The sequence below is a fragment of the Scardinius erythrophthalmus genome (assembly GCF_964197995.2).
Source record: "Scardinius erythrophthalmus genome assembly, chromosome: 9".
Lineage (NCBI taxonomy): Eukaryota > Metazoa > Chordata > Actinopteri > Cypriniformes > Leuciscidae > Scardinius > Scardinius erythrophthalmus.
In genome coordinates this window covers 13,189,774-13,206,399 of record NC_138229.1, presented here as the reverse complement: position 1 = coordinate 13,206,399, position 16,626 = coordinate 13,189,774, and the positions used below count along the sequence as shown (strand labels likewise).

At 35.8% G+C, this 16,626-nt stretch overlaps 2 protein-coding genes across 9 annotated transcripts; one reads left to right on the top strand and one right to left on the bottom strand.

Annotated features, from left to right (window-relative positions):
• Positions 1-69: 69 nt before the first annotated feature.
• On the top strand, positions 70-11,396 carry apold1a (apolipoprotein L domain containing 1a). 8 transcript variants are annotated; one of them, XM_081374173.1, is made up of 21 exons: positions 171-284; positions 758-837; positions 1,257-1,300; positions 1,753-1,857; positions 1,939-2,007; positions 2,232-2,297; positions 2,422-2,493; positions 3,006-3,056; positions 3,333-3,404; positions 3,547-3,612; positions 3,757-3,831; positions 3,923-3,994; positions 4,113-4,181; positions 4,272-4,340; positions 4,551-4,613; positions 4,694-4,756; positions 4,877-4,951; positions 5,137-5,173; positions 7,807-7,858; positions 7,945-8,359; positions 8,438-11,396. In XM_081374173.1, the coding sequence occupies exons 4-21, from the start codon at positions 1,768-1,770 to the stop codon at positions 8,999-9,001; spliced, it is 2,040 nt and encodes a 679-aa protein (XP_081230299.1). In that variant the 5' UTR covers positions 171-284; positions 758-837; positions 1,257-1,300; positions 1,753-1,767; the 3' UTR covers positions 9,002-11,396. The 8 variants fall into 8 exon arrangements, with proteins under 8 accessions (XP_081230295.1, XP_081230301.1, XP_081230299.1 ...); XM_081374172.1 differs by having other exon boundaries at positions 1,257-1,305; XM_081374170.1 differs by having other exon boundaries at positions 1,217-1,300.
• Positions 11,397-11,503: 107 nt separating this feature from the next.
• On the bottom strand, positions 11,504-16,201 carry pcp4l1 (Purkinje cell protein 4 like 1). The gene is made up of 3 exons (XM_081374178.1): positions 16,022-16,201; positions 14,278-14,332; positions 11,504-13,342 (listed from the first exon to the last, which is right to left on the bottom strand). Exons 1-3 carry the CDS (start codon positions 16,028-16,030, stop codon positions 13,191-13,193), a joined length of 216 nt encoding a protein of 71 aa, XP_081230304.1. The 5' UTR covers positions 16,031-16,201; the 3' UTR covers positions 11,504-13,190.
• Positions 16,202-16,626: the final 425 nt, after the last annotated feature.

Here is a 16,626-nt window from a genome sequence, read left to right as displayed (position 1 = left end):
CCCATACTGGGGTGCGTTTCCCGAAAGCATCGTTGGCCAACTATGGTCGCAAGTTCCGTCGTTACCAATAGAGTTCAATGGACATTGCGATGAACTTGCGACCATAGTTGGCTAACGATGCTTTCGGGAAACGCACCCCTGGATGTAAAGAGACTGGAGTCATACTGACACCCTGTTAAACCGTCTCGCTGTGATTCTGTTATTACACATCACAAATTAGCCGGGCGGAGCTTGACAAGTTTTGACAGACCATTTCTCTTTAGCTGTACGCATGGGAACACAAGGTAGGCAAAACAGTTCGGAGAAATATCGCCACAGTTGGCAATTCTGTATGTTTATCAAATAAACTATAGCGTTAAGTTTCGGTAAAGTCAAATGGCTTCCTGTTTGGCTCGCACGCGCAGTGAGTCATACTAGATCAGACGCTTTGCCTCAGACTAGAAAAATCCACACTAACAACGGAATGTCAATATCGAAAAAGAATTTCACATTGTTGTTTATAAAAAAAAAAAAGCATAAAAAGTGAGCAAACCAAAGTAAATGCTAGCAAATAACTAATAAGCGTCGTTAGCCCGAGGCGTTGACACTGGTGGTAATGTTTGCTGTTGTTTGTGATCATGAATGATGTCAGTGTTTGTCGTTTTTAAGATTGTGTTACAGTACTCTCCGGCGCAGTGTTGCCTGTGAAACGCTTCAATATTCACAATTTTGGTTTCTATATGATACATACATTGTGCAAACTTGTTTTTTTTTTTAGTTAGAAATGGAGAAGTGCAGTGGTTGACAACAGAGGGAAAACTGAAGCAGAAGATCAGACCTCTCCTACGCTAAAATGAGGTAAGGAAGCAGTCAAATGAGAAAATAAATCATTTTAATTTTTTTTTTCAGTTCCATGGTGACAATGCTAAAATAATTTTTTAAAATATTTGGCTATTTTAAAATTAATTTGAAGAAATATTAATAATTGTATAAATTAAATAAAATCAAATGATAAATAATAATTAATACTTGCATTTTTTTCTGTAAGTTAGATAATTTAGAATTTGTCAAGATTAAGAGAGAGAATGAGCAGTGTGAAAAAGTTTCATTATGCTCAAAGAGGTTGCAGTAATATTGCCATCAGGTTGGCTATGGCATTTTAAAATAATAAATTTATTAGATTTTCACATAATTGGAGTCATTAAATGATTTGAGGGTGTGAGTCTTTGTGTGTTAGCTCTGTGATGGACTGGTCCAAGGTGTTTCCCTGCCTTTAGGCTCCAGCGTCCCACAACCCTACATTTAATTGTGACATGAAAAGGCAAGGCAAGTTTATTTGTATACTTGTTTGTATACTTATTTGTATATTTGTATAATTAAACTATATATAGTACATCTATACACAATGATATTTCAGTGTCCAAGAAGAGAGAGAGTTAAAAAAAAGTACAATTACGATCAATTAAGAACATGAAGATTATAAAAAAAATGAAAGTTTACTTTTTTTTTTTTTAAATGAATAAAAAGGAAAGAAAAAGCAATCATAAAAGAACATATAGATTAAATATAGATTTATATGAACAAGGAAGTCATGAACTAGAACCACTGAAAACATGTCTGGAGCTGCATCCCCATTTTATTAGTTTAGGTGTAAATGTGAGATATTGAACGTTTGAATGTGTCATTGTGTCAAGCATTTATAAATTTTTTTTGCAGCCACATATATAACTGTTTGTGTATTGCTGTGTGTTTTTGTCTCTGCTTGTGCTTAAGGAGAAAGTAGATTCAATGCCCAGGCGATCAGACGCAGCTGAGCACTCATCTGAGGCGAGACGGTACATGTTTAAGGGTGTAGGAACTGCAAGCATTCTCGCTAGGGTAATTAGTTTGATGTAGCCTGACTCTGTAATATCTGTGCATTCATTTGCAATGGTTAATTGACCATTTTTTGTTCTCTAGGATGAGAATATTGTCCATGGTGGAATCACTGGCAATAATGACGGTCTGCTAGAGAACAGCAAAATTATGGTCAGTTTCTAATTGTATGTTCTATCTTTAATGCACTTTTAGAGTTGATGTTACAGTTTGATTTCTCAGAATATTACCAATTTGACTCTGCTTTTTTTTGGTAACATTTTGGAATATAGACACTGCAAAAAAGGAAGAATATGATTTATCATTGTAGTATGTAGATTTTATAAATATAGCAATGGTATTTTTTCTGAGAATAATCAGTTAACATCTTTTCCCAGAACATGCTAACTGAGAGTGATCTCTCGGCTCTCACTGATCAACAACCAGACAACAACAACCCTAAGGTCATCAAATTATATTCTTGACTTTAATCATACATGGTGTATATTTATATCCATTTCATTGTTTTTAATGTTTCTTTTTTACAATGAAAATGTTAGTAGAATGTACATTTTCTGTATGTGTCAGGGGAAAGCTGCTGTTTTCAGCCAGTTGTTTAAAAGAACCCCTAAAAAGTTGACGAATCTTCCTGCACAAGAGGTAGAACATATGTTTACTGAAGACAGACACTTGAAGCTATTTTATACAGTCTGTTGATTTACAGATGCTAGTTGAAATAATAAATTCATAGTGTAATTTAAGTAAATGGCCTGACCATGAAATTGAACATCATTGAGGTATCAAAATGTTGCTAACATCCATTGTCTAACAGTCACATTTATGTATTTTTAAGTTTGGTTCAGGTGTCTAAAAACTTTTTGCAACCATTGTGTCTCATTATGCATTGCAGACACACATTAGTTTGTATACATTACATCACACAGCTACTGTTAGGCCATGAAAGTGTATCCTATTTTACCACTAGGGGAGGCAAGAGACTTGCTCAGTGAATTTGCTCATACATCATTTGCTCCAAATACTCAGGATAGGAATCCCATGATCAAATTAGATGCAACTCCTGTAGAGTTGCATATACACTTTGAGCTATTGATTATTATCTGTTATGGAAGATAACGCAAGGTTTTCAGCGATTATCATTCCGTTTTCCCCAGGATTGCTTCACTGCCACCACTGACAGTCTGTCCAACCAACACAGAAATAAGGTCTGTTGTAATTACATTACACTTTACATAACTTGACATCTTAACCCGAACATCCAATATGAATCACAGCTTTTGTAATGACACAATAGGTTTAGATTAGGCTTCTCTAAGGTCACCACAAAAGCTCAGGTGGTCCACCCTGTGTCCACAATCTGTGTTCAATCTGTAAAAATCATGCTTTGATGTTACACATTACACAGAATAATGCTGCCTGCAATTTTGGTTTAGCTCACACATATCGTGTCTGGTGTTTCCTTCCTTTTTCTTTCTTGACAGGAAGAACTATCATTACAACATGGAGAACTCTCAGCCGTTAATCTCAACCAAACAGAAAACAACAACACCAAGGTGTGGAAAAAACGACAGCCTTGTTCATGCAGTCATTTATTCTTAAATGAATGTCTTAAAGTTTACATTTATGCAGCAATACTGTGAATGAAATTCAAAGTAAAACAAAATGCAAATCTAATTCTCAGATTAATTTCTTTAGGATGGAAATTCCCGGTTTAATTTTCTCCAAACATTTCCTCGAGGAACTGAGGACACGTCTGGAGAGGTATATTTCTGCAACAACAACAAAATAATTAGCATATGAAGGTCTATTTTATTTATAGGTAGTGTGTATTTGTGTATTTTTTTGCATTGGTACCCCTACCTTCCAGATGATAATGCACAGTATTAACAAGCTTTCTTCTTGTAGGACAGCCCACCATTACACATTAAACTGCTGGCCAGTAATGACGATCTCTTATATCTCTCTTTCAACAACTTAAAGGTGCTTATCATTGCCCTTTATATTGTATACAATAGAATATTTGTAATTGCTTAGTCATTTGCCATTCACAATTACTGTCCCTTTTGTGCAGGATAACTCAGGGAAACGTAGTGGCACTTTCCACAGTTCTCCAAAACCGGCATTACGTTTCACTGCTGAGACGGTAACACAGCTTCCCCCTTTTATTGCTGCATTTTTATATTGTTGACAGTCTTTACAAATATCATGTACTTTTAAACCTTTTTTAATAAAATTAAAATGACAGTTAATTCTATATGTAGGATCCACTAAGTGAGCACAGTAAATGTATTGACTGGGATTATAGCGTCTTGGACACTGGCACTGAAAAGGTACTTTATCAAATCGGTAATGATCTGAAGTTGCCTGCAAAGTAAATGAAGTTGTGCAACAAATGTTGAACTGTTTCCTCTATGTCCTAGAAATATATTGCAGTGCCCAGAAAATGCATGGAAGATAATGATATAAAAGTTTCTAACAGTAATACCAAGGTGAGGATCACTTGTTTTCTCTTTGGTATACACAGGTGGGAATATTGTAGGAAACAGAAGCCCATCAGTCCAATAAACTGCACATATAACTGATGATCATTTTCATCATAATGCCGCAAACAGTTGTGGAATTGTGCTTTTTGTTTGCACTTCAACATTATTTAGTGCCAGTTCACTGCTTAATCTTCTTTGCTGTTCACATCCTTTCAGGTTGTATCATTTAGAGTGAAGAGAACTCTACCTAGAATGTCAACATTTTCACCCAGTATTCAGGTAATGTAACACTTTAAAAAATATATATATAGAATTTAATAGTTTTATAAAAATTGTCATACTATAAAATCTTTCTATAGTGTTCCGCTCAAGAAGATATAATTGAGGTGCCGATGGAAATGCAGCAATTGCAGACAACTGAGGTGACTTGTAATGGCAATGAGTTATAATTGCAAATTATTATGTTGCTTCTATGGTGCATCGATATCACATTATGCCTTCACTTAATACTTTTATAATACCTTATTCTCTGAATGTTATAGGACTGTACTTTTGAAATCCTGCCAGTGGAAATGGCTGCCTACCCAACAGATTTAAATTCTTTGGAGACAGATGAGGTATATACATTTTTTGTATTGTATTATATATACATACATACATGCATGCATACAGTATATATATATATATATATATATATATATATATATATATATATATATATATATATATATATTAATGTTAAATTTGACTGATTTTGAAATCTGTTTTAACCTTTTTTTAATCTCTTGCTCTCTGTTCAAAGGATGATGGCCTGATGGACTGGTGGAAAACTGTTGAGGGTGAGTTGGGTCAAATTTTGAAACACATTATGCATGTGAAAAACTACATATTTTCCTAATTTGCTGGTCATGGTTTTCCTAGAAGACTAGTCTGCTATACTGTTAAACCCTTAAATGCATACATCGGGTCTTTATTGACCTAAGACGTCATCCACTACCCTTTTTTTAAAGTTATACATCAACCGTATTAGTATTCCTCAATTGGTGTATTATAAACAATATAATAAGAAAAGAATTATAAAAGAATGTCTGTTTTCTAATTAATTTTGTGTATTGGGTCGCTATTGACCCGAGGTATGTATTTTTTCTGTGCAGCAGCAACAATCAAGTACACATGACTGCAGGTTGCACGTGTTGCTCCGCCCCATACCTACTCTGATTGGCTTGATTGTCTTTCCTAGGCATACATGAATGGAAATGTGTTCATAATCGGTGCAGGACAGAGTATATGTCGTTCAAATCTATATGAACTGAAAAAGCCGTGCAGTTTCACAAAGCCTTCAGAATGCACGAAAAAAAAAAATATTAGCCTGTACCTCACAATGTCCCTGAAATTATTGTTTTGCTAAATTGAGCTGGTCTTAAAGGTATAGCGGAGGATCTTTCCGAATTTTAGATAAGACCCGCCCTCTCCACTTTTTGAAAAGTTTGATTGATTCACCAGAATGATTGACAATTAGGAGGACCAATAGTATAGGTGATCCACCCAGAAGTAAAAAATCCTCCGCTATACCTTTAAGGCATGAACAACCGCACAACATTTAACCAAAATGTATTGGTTGATTATCCACACGCGGAGGGTCAGGTCTTCAGGTAGGGAAATGAAATATGAATTAAATGATTCATGAAATGTGATTACTTTATATCACCATAGTATGAGAAAGGAAATTAAAAATATGTAAAAGATATTTTGAGCTGATTCTTTTCAAACAATAACATTAAATGTGTCATTTGTGAATTCAACTGATCTAGAGATTATATTTGCAGTGGTTAACAACCGAGTGAAGTGAACAATAAACACTTGATTTGGTCTTGTCCTGCTAAAATGAGCCAATATCCAGGAGTAATCTCAGATCAAGTGTGCTCCTAATAATTCATAATAATGTCAGTCTGAGCTCTAGCCTATTTAAGGTCTATCTTTTTTGTGTTGCATTACTCTTACTGGAGTAATATTTTATTAGTGTACTCTATTTTAACTTAAGAACAGGGTTTGTGCACACCGTCCACCACGAATAAACATTTCATAATTCATTTCTGTCACACTTCAGATTAGGGTCCAATTTTCACTATTAACTAACTATTAACTACAACATTTGCCTCAATAAACTTCTAATTACTGCTTATTAATAGTTAGTAAGGTAGTTGTTATATTTAGGTATTGGGTAGGATTAGGAATGTAGAATAAGTCCATGCAGAATAAGGCATTATATATTATATGTGCTTTATAAGTACTAATAAACAGCCAATATCCTAGTAATATGCATGCTAATAAGCAACTAGTTAATAGTGGGAATTGGACCCTAAACTAAAGTGTTACCTTAATTTCTCTTGCCATTGTAGGATGTAGGCCAATGTTGACTTTACATTAAACATTAACATTAAGAATGTTGTCAGTGCATTATAGTGAAGACAACTCCGAACACATTTCCTATCATGTATGCCTATGAAGGACGACAGAGCCAATCAGAGTAAGTATAGGGCGGAGCAAGACATGTTGCCCCACCCCATTCTGTAGGCTGCAGCCATGTCCTTCTCACAATGAATTGAATCTCTGATGACTCAATAAGTGCGATTCACCTTTATTCCTCAAGGTGACAATGTCTGATACTCAATGATGACATGATGTTACACTCATAATTACTGCAGGCATAAAACAAAAGAATACACAAGTATTATCAGCAAAACTAAGCGATTTACTGCAGAGCAAGTACTGTAGGCAATTAAATATTAGTTTCATTGTCACTTGATGGTGGATCTGAAGAAAGGAGCTGTCAGCAATCAAAATATTGATTTTGAATACGTTGAAAAGATAGTTGAGATCGTGAAAATGAGCCAGATGCTGAATGAACTGGGGAAATGAGCTGACGATGAGAGTGATGATGGTAAAAGAAAAACATCAAACTGAACCCTTCCAAGTTTCAAAAGGTTACGAAATATGCCTTATTTTATTCTTTTATAATTGTTATTATTAAAATATAAAGAAAGTTGTATACTATTACGGCAATTAGAGAGCCATATGTGTTAGATCCGGGTCACTAAAGACCTGAATATGTAATAATAATGATGAGCAAAAGTTTCATGCATTTAAGGGTTAAAGAAGTCCTTGTATAATTAGGCTAGTTTTTGATTCACCTGACCAGTTTCTTAGGGGTCAATTATATAAGACATGTTCAGCTGCACAGAGCATAATGTAATACTACAGTTCGTTGTATAAATTCAACCATTTTAAACTTAACACAGCATCTTAAGTAGCATGTCTTAATGACAGAATACTAAAAAACAGTTAAGATACGATGCATTGGCCTATAACAGCCATGCTGTGTGTTTGTAGCTTCAGTGCACTGCTAAAAATATAAAATAATGATGAACTACTTGTCCTCACTAATTTCATATGACTTACTGAATTTGGACAGGTTGGACTGAATGGAATGAAACAGCAAATTTTCAGGAGGATAAGGAGGAGCTGTGAGTAAATGTGAATTTTTTAAAAAAAAAAATGTCTAATTGCCTCCTAAAACCACTGATCTGTTTTGTTAATGTTTGTCTCTTAGGGCTGTTGAGGCTGCTGCTGACCGTGTGTTCATGGCAGCCCGTCTCTTTGTCAGTCTGTTCAACCAGCGTGGAGCCTCTCTGCAACGTCGCATTGTAGAGTTGCTTGCACTAGCGGACACTGCTGACACCTTCCATAAGAAGACCGTGAGCGCAGCTGTCGGAGGGGGTGTGGCTTGTGTGGCCGGGGGCATAGCCACCATTACCGGCCTCATACTGGCACCCTTCACTTTTGGCACCTCTACTATCGTTACTGCGGTGGGTATCAGTGTGGCAACAGCTGGGAGCATCACCTCAGCCACAGCTAACATCACTGATGCGGTTCAATCCAAAATGGACCGCAAGAAGGTGGAGAAGATGATCCAGGGCTACCAGGACGAGATAAATGACATCAGAGATTGTCTGGAATTCATGCAAGTATGTCTATCTCTCTATCTATCTCTCTCTTTCTCTCTCTATCTATCTATCTCACTTTTTTGTCTGTTGTGTATGTAGGAAGGAATGAACACTCTGCAAGAATGGGATTTTAAGGAGTACTCTGAGAGTGTGGTCAACACGAGACTTAGCCGCAACATAAAGTATGTGATGAAGGAAGGTGGGCGAGCAGGTAAAGCCCTCATGATTAACACTGAAAGGCTTATCAGCACTGTGAAAGTTTTAGGTGTTGCTGGAGGAGCTGCCAAAGCCGCCAGGGCCATCAGTATCACCACGGGGGTCATGTCCACTCTCTTTCTAGCCCTGGATGTCTTTTTTCTTGCCAAAGACTCCAATGAACTCCGCAAAGGTGCCAAGACCAAATTTGCCTCCAAGATCCGAGAAGTATGCAAAGAGCTTCAACACGGCCTGCTGGAACTAAACAAAGTGAAGACTCAGCTACAAAAGACCATGGATGGAATTGAAGTGGAAGAATATGAAGAAGAGGAGGAGGATGAAGACAAATGTGAGTCAGATCCTATTAAACTGGCTCTACTTGAGCAAGAACTTGATCAGTTGGAGGAGAAACTTGACCAGAAAACTACACTGGAGCAAATGAACAAAGAGACAACAAAAAATAAATGAGTAGTCAAAGAGAAAACGCAATTATAAAAATTATCTTAAAAAAGTCTTAACAGTGAGCTAACATATGGAAACAACAAAAGCAGGATGGTTCGAAAATCAAATTCAAAGATTTGGGGTCTGACACAGGGGTCTGATCACAGATTATAAGAGGAGCTGAACACATCTGGGTTAAAGAGAGAGAAAGGGGATCATTTAAGTGAACACAACGGGGAAAAGAAGTATAGAAACCCTTATGTATTCTTCAAGCTAACACAAAAAAAGTGACGGGACACAGTATATTGAGAAGTAAGAGAGGGGAGGAAGAAAAACAACTATTGCATTACCAGAAGTAAATACCAGATTCGTGTTTTAAGTTTTAAGTAATACTATGTTTCAGACTTCTGATTCTGTATAAATCAAATGTTGCATCATGTTTGCATTTTGTTTTCTGTGTGCTACACACAAGAATCAAAATGACAACTTACCTGCAAGTGTTAAAGATATGGCGATCACAATTCACTATATGCAGAAGAAAATTTCAAAATTACTTTCTATATTTAGGGTTGTGGGTTTAGAACAAAGCACTAAACTTTGATGTTTAAGGTATATCAGTAGTCTTGTCTTGCAAGCAGTATAAATAAATTCTAGAGAATTAGTGTGAAAAAAGCAGACCAGTGTAATGGTCTAAGAATCTGGACTGACTGAACAAGGGTTGAGTCAGAAACTTTATTCTCTACCTGATAACCGCGACGTTTAGCCTATAATTGAGATTTTCAGAATTCTCTGGTGTGGATTTGAACACACAAACAAAAAACCTGTTTGTTTCAGTTCATCAGCATTATATATGGGAAGCATTCATTTGTGACTTTACATTAAAGAAACACCTTAAACCAGTGCTGGCAGTGTGCACTAAAGATGAAGTGTAGGTAAAAAAAGCATTTCAATATTGTGGATTTAACTCTGGGACATATACAGGTGTCATACGTTTGAATTCTGATCCTATTTCATCCCCTCTGCTCCCTAAATTAAAAAAAAAAAGTTTTTATGCTGGGTTTTATGCTTCATAGTTGTAATATATTTTTGATATGTTCTCTATTATTTATTTTTGTACATATTTTTTTATTCTTTGACTGCACTTTTACTGGTTTTAATTTTTTTCCACAAAATGTTTTGCATGGTTCTTTTTCTATGGATTTATCCAATGCATAAAAGTGGTTTATAAATCAAATTTGGTGTGGCTTTGGAGAGCGCTCTGAAGGGAGATGGAAAAGGATCTTATGCTTTAAAAGCTAGCTTGCCATAGATTGGTGCAGGTATGACGTCAGAACCCGGAAGACTAATTTGTAGAACTAAACATCAAAGTACTGTCAAGTTGTTTACCACAGGCTTTATTTTACTCAAAAAAATAAATAAAAAACCATTATAAAACCCCATAGGAAATTATTGAAGGAACCAGTGGAGCATTAGACTTATCGATTTTTAAGTCATACATGCACCACTCTATTGCTAGTCTCTCAAATTTCCTACCCTACCTTTAAAGGGGTGGTTGATTATTTCACTTTTCTAACTTTAGTTAGTGTGTAATGTTGCTGTTTGAGCATAAACAACATCTGCAAATTTACAATGCTCAAAGTTCAAAGCAAAGGGAGATATTTGCTTTTAAAGAAATTGCTTTTTAAGGACTACAACAAACGGCTGGTAGGGACTACACGATATTCCTGACATCACTAACCCTAAAATTAACATAAACCCCACCCCCTGAACATGATTTATAGATTATCAAGACAGAATATGCTAATCAATGACTAGAAGATAACTACACAAAAGCTACATAAATTCATCAACAAACCATTCAGAAATGTCCTGTTGCATTCTACATGTTGTCACTTCTTCTCCATTATTGACTCCGTTGACATCATCTGACTTTGGTTTGAACATAAAAGGCTAAATGGTTTTGAAATTTTCAGTGCATGTCTGTGTGAGGTAAAATGACACAAGCTGTTGAAGCTCCGCCCTCTGTGCCGGGAGCAGCAGCTCATTTGCATTTAAAGGAACGGACACAAAATGGTGCGTTTTTGCTCACCCTGAAAAAGTGACAACTTTAACATGCTATATACAAATATATGTGGGGTATTTTGAGCTACAACTTCACATACACACTCTGGGGACATCAGAGACATATTTTACATTATGTGAAAAGGGCATTATACCACCCCTTTAAAAGTAGCCCAATTCCGCGGGAAAACCACAGACTTGGAAACACTGCCTAAGATGGATAGAAAGAAAGAGACTGCTCTCTGCTGTTCAAATAATAGTATAGGTTATTGTAGTTTTTAAACACTATCAGACTAGTATCAGGCGTCATCATCTCGCAAGATTTTAGGCTGTATGATGCCATTCACCTCCTACACATATCAGCACCAAACACAAGTAAACGTGCATTCTTTAAATGATTAAATTATGTAACTATTGACTGTACTTCATTAGGGGACAGCAACAATAAAACTCTTAGCTATAAAACTAGGTATAAAAAGCTTTCTATTTTGGGAAAACGTGGGAACATCCAATCATTTTTTTTTTTTTTTTACCATTCATTTCACTTTACTCCTGCATTAACTATTTTAGATCGAAGGTTTAAAAAATACTAGACTGCAATAGTAGCAATAATTATTGAAGTTGAAATATGCATTTACATTGAAAATTCAATATGTTTGATGGAGAAAAGGCAAACTAATGTTATATAATGTTCTTCACTTTATGTAACCATACTTACTGCCCCTAGTACATACAATTCAGGTCAGGACATACAATTCTTTCTATTGAAGCTATGAGTCACACTGAAAAAAGAAACAAGTGTAGGATAGAGCACTCAAGCACACATGAGCACAGAGAGAGAGAGAGAAATAAGTACAGAGCAATACAGGAGGATATAAATGTCTGTCCAACAGTAAAATGTGTCATAGGCTACTTGATATAAAATGTACAGAATAATAACAGATGTATTCAATAATTGCCTTGCCAGTGGTTATCTGAAAACGATCAAGCACAGATGACATTTTTATCAAACCTATCTCAATGCAATTACAGACATCATTTGTCCCATTAACTGCAAGATAATCATGAGTCTCTATATACTGCTCTAATTTTTACGAGCTATTCTGAGATATCTGTGGAGACCACTTTAATTATAGGGGAAGGAGAAATATAAAGACACTTAAAATAGATCAAAATGTTACACTTTCCTTGATAATCATCTTCATTTGAGTCACCAGTCTCCAAAAATTCAAGGATTTCACTTGCATGCCAGTGACTTCTGGCATTGAAGCAAAAATTAAAGGAATTTATGCTAATTTAAGTGAGCATGACATGACTTAAAAGGTTCTTGACCTTGTGTTAAATTCAGCTATTTACAGTTAACTGAATAGAATGTTAAACTTGCCCATTTTACATGTATTTCAAGGCCATTTGCCTAGTTTAATAGGGCTAATATTAAAAATAACAAGCTATTGAATTTAAACTTCAGTGTGTCTTGATTAAAGCCCTGTCCAAAATGCATAAATATGCAAGATATTGCTAATTCTTCTGAGAATGTCAGGTTATAATATTTGTTCTGTTATTAAATAATCATTATTTGGTCTGCTGTTGATATAAAGATTTCTTACTTTTTTTAATCACTTGTCACTTGAACAACAACAAAAAAATGAACAGCCTACTCTAAGAATAGATTTACAACTAAGCTACTTCATATCTAATACTGATTCACGCCAACATATTTTACTGTAAGTGCAGTGCAACATTTGGTCATTTACTGCCCTTTGAATTAAGTTTAATATCACTTACATTTGTGCTATTGCATCAATGATACTAAATACATTAAATGACAGATGTGTGTTCACTGTGTTGCACATGTAACTGCCGTTCCTATATATGTCTACAGGAGAGGAGAAGGATGGAGACAAATCTAGACAAATATAGTGAGAACAGAATCTGCCATGTCTTTTAAAGTGAAAATCCTTCTCTATTCTTATGTCCTAAACTCTAATCTACCCAGCATGTTGATGCCACAGGGCTATCATTTATTTTCCAAACCCCTAATTTCCCACCCACACTTGACTTTCCTCTGTCTCTTCTTTGTTAATTCTCTTTCCATAGTGAATATTGTGGAAGGCGTTTTTTTGTCCACCGATTCTCTTGTTCAGGCTTCCCTTTTCTACTTCTTTTTCTTCTGGAAGCGTCTAAACTGATTCTGTATTGCCAAAGCTGCTTTCTCTGTCTCTGGCGCCTCCAGATCAATGTCGATCTCTTCTTCGGGTTCTTGCGTAGTGGGCTTCCCCTCTTTGTCCGCCGGTTTCTCCTGGGCGGCTGAGGGACACATGACATGCAAACATTGACAACATTAATGGCATAGTAAAAGGAACTGCAATATTTCTTACATTTGTGAAGCCACTGCGTGTCTGCGTCCCAATTCAGGTCTTAAATTATGTTAATTGTTATAAATATACTTACAGCAATTGTTTACATTTCCATACCACAGAACCTTAAAATCTGTATTTGTTCTAATATCTTTTAGCAGTACGGTGCATTTTCATGGTTAAAAATGAGATGTCTATTTGTTTCGATGTTAAAAAGTTTTCTTGTATCTCAGCTTTCAGAGACAAATATGATGAATTTTTTGTAGACCACCCAGAAACAAGTATCTAAGTATCTTAGCACTTCCGGCTCCAACGTCCCAAAGTCAATGGGTTTTTTGAACAGGTGTTTGATTAAATGCCTAAAAATAATGTCTGTGCTCAAGCTCAATATATTTTCACATTTTTAAAAACACTTGTGTTTTTATTTAAAGCTTTTACTTGTCAAGTGGCTAAATGGGACTATAGAGAGGTTGTCGGGAACATTAAACGTCATCAAGACGAAAAACTTGAATACTCAGGCAGCTTTTACAGCCTCGTTGTGTTTATTATTCACGCTCTTGCAAACTATTCTTACTTTTTTATGATGCTTAATGGTGGTGACCACCATGGTGTAGTCCGTTTATAACATACGTTTAGCTTTTTACTTCTGGTGATTGTATTTAGGCTTCAAAATTCATAAAAGTTCTGTTGGTTGGAGCTTATTTTCTGCAACTATCCTAAAGCTAAAGGGGAAAATCCTATTAGGTTTTGTTGAGGGAACAAGGATGATGCTAACTTCTGCATTGGCCTACAAAAACGTGACCTTAACCGGACAGTTTTTGTAAAGTTTTCAAGAAGTAAATCATGAAAATGTTAAATATGCTGTAATGGAACACATAAACACACCTTTTCCATCTGTGGCGGGCCCCTGAGTGCTGTTGGGAGGATCAGATGAACTGTTCTGCAAGAAAGAGGCAGCAGCTTTCAGGTTTACTGTGAGAGCATTCAGGCATGCAGTAAAAACTAAAATCAGAGCATCTGTGAATTTTGTACTTGGTCTGCCATCAAATTAAAACCTGATATGGGCTTTATCATGCGTGTGTTAGGACACCGAGCGATAAAGACCCCTTAATCCCCATCGGTTTAATCTCCCTTTTTCAATTCTGTGTGCAATCTGGAACAGAGGCACTCAGCCCTGGAGAAGATCCCCATGAAATGCAAGCTTGCTGTGTGTGTGTGTATGTATTTTATATTATATATTTCTTAAATTAATTTATCCCTGTTCACATTTGATAGATAAAGTACGGCGTTATTAAATGTTTATGTTTCCGGTGCACACGGTGTAAACTACTTAAGGCCAAAATACATTCAGTATATCTGTGACCTTGCTTTTTCAATTATGAGAACAAATTAGCCTTGGGATGATGCCCTAGATTTGAGTTATTCATATTGGCATCCAAAATGTGTCAGTTTGTGTTCATGTATTTTTGTGTAAATCCTTTTCAAATGTGTAATTTCAGCAATGAATTGTCATTTAAATATGAGAAACACTGTGATATTTGCTTGAAGCTGCTGATATACTCTTTTGAGCACAGAAAATGTCATCAAGGGGGGATGAAATGGAACATTGCCTAAACACACACATATACTCACTCAAATATACACATATTATTCACTCTCTCTCACTGCAAGGGACTCTTTCAAATGCAAATCGCTGCAGCCCTTTCCCCCGTTAAGCCTTTTTTTGGAATGAATGAGCATCTTCACCTTACTCTGAACTCTGAACCAGCCTCAGCTTCCTCTCTCCAGTAAGTTTAATGCACCATCCAACACAGATTCTGTGAGCTGTCAGATAAAATCTCTTTGAGCATAAAAATGACAACTTTGGTCTCAAGAGATTGCTTTTTTTGTTTACATGGCTTTCTGTTGTTTATTATCTCTTAATTTGCCAAAAATAGGTCATATGAGTATTATAGAGGTAAGACTTCACACTTCTGACTTTCACACTTAAAAGACATCATGATGAGGGGGAGATCCCATGCATGCATGCTGCCAGCTGGCTCTCAGTGTGTTAGTCATTACTTTTTCTCTTCTACATTACCTCAGACAGCACTTTATTTTCACTCTCACACATCATTTGATACACACAAGCCTCACGGCACAATCTCCATCTGCTAATTAGCCAAGCTCAGATCAGCAAGGTCAAGCTCCCCTGAGCCACTTATTAATTGGCAATTAATGGGACACACAAAAAGAATGTAAAGCATCACTTTCATTTTAAACTAGGGAAATCTAAAGATTTATATTTTCTATATATATTTGCAAAATTCATAAAGAGATGGGTTCAGCTGTCAACCAACCTCTGATTTCAGTAAAGATTAAAAATATAAAGAAAGGGTTATATTTCTCATCTTTACTGACGAGAAATTTGGGGTGGGTTTACAGCTAACCCATTTTTATTAATGCAACTTGCATGACTCAAAGGATTTAAATGATTTAATCTTTTTTTTTTTTTTTTTGTCTCAACAAAGAAAGCATTTGCATTGAATTGGACATCCTAGATTCATATTGTTATTATATAAATCTTCGAATTAACTTTTAAGTTAGTCGGGTTGATCATACAGTCTTAAAATAACAAATGAGAACTCACCTCACTCATAGTTCTTTCTGAGAGAATGTCCTTTTCGGTTCGCGGTTTAATTTGTAGCGTTTTAAAGCCTCGAACAAATATAATCGGAATTTCCCTCCTTTTTTTGGTCAGAGTGCTTTGAATATATGTCAGAACAACGGAACCGAGAATATTATGCAGAGAACTGTATTTCCAGCTCTCATCTAGAAAAAAGAAAAACACGCCCCTGCGCTCGCTCGCTCTCGCTCTCGCTCTCTCTCTCTCTCTCTCTCTCTATGGTTCAGGCCTTTTCACAGACTTTGAGGACGCGTTTTAACGGTCATCAGCATCGTAAATCCTGCAAAGTTTTGTTTTCTTTTACTATTCTTGATTGTTTTGTTATTTTTAATACTTATTGCTGTGTTCTAATTTGGTTGTTTCACACTGTAAACTGAATGTTCAAATAAAACATATTTGAAATTTGGGGTGGGTTTAACGTTACAGTAACCCATTTTTATTAATGCAACTTGCATGATTCAAAGGATTTAAATGATTTAATCCTTTTTTGTCTCAACAAAGCATTTGCATTGAACTGGACGTCCTAGATTCATATTATGTTATTATATAAATCTTCGAATTAACTTTTA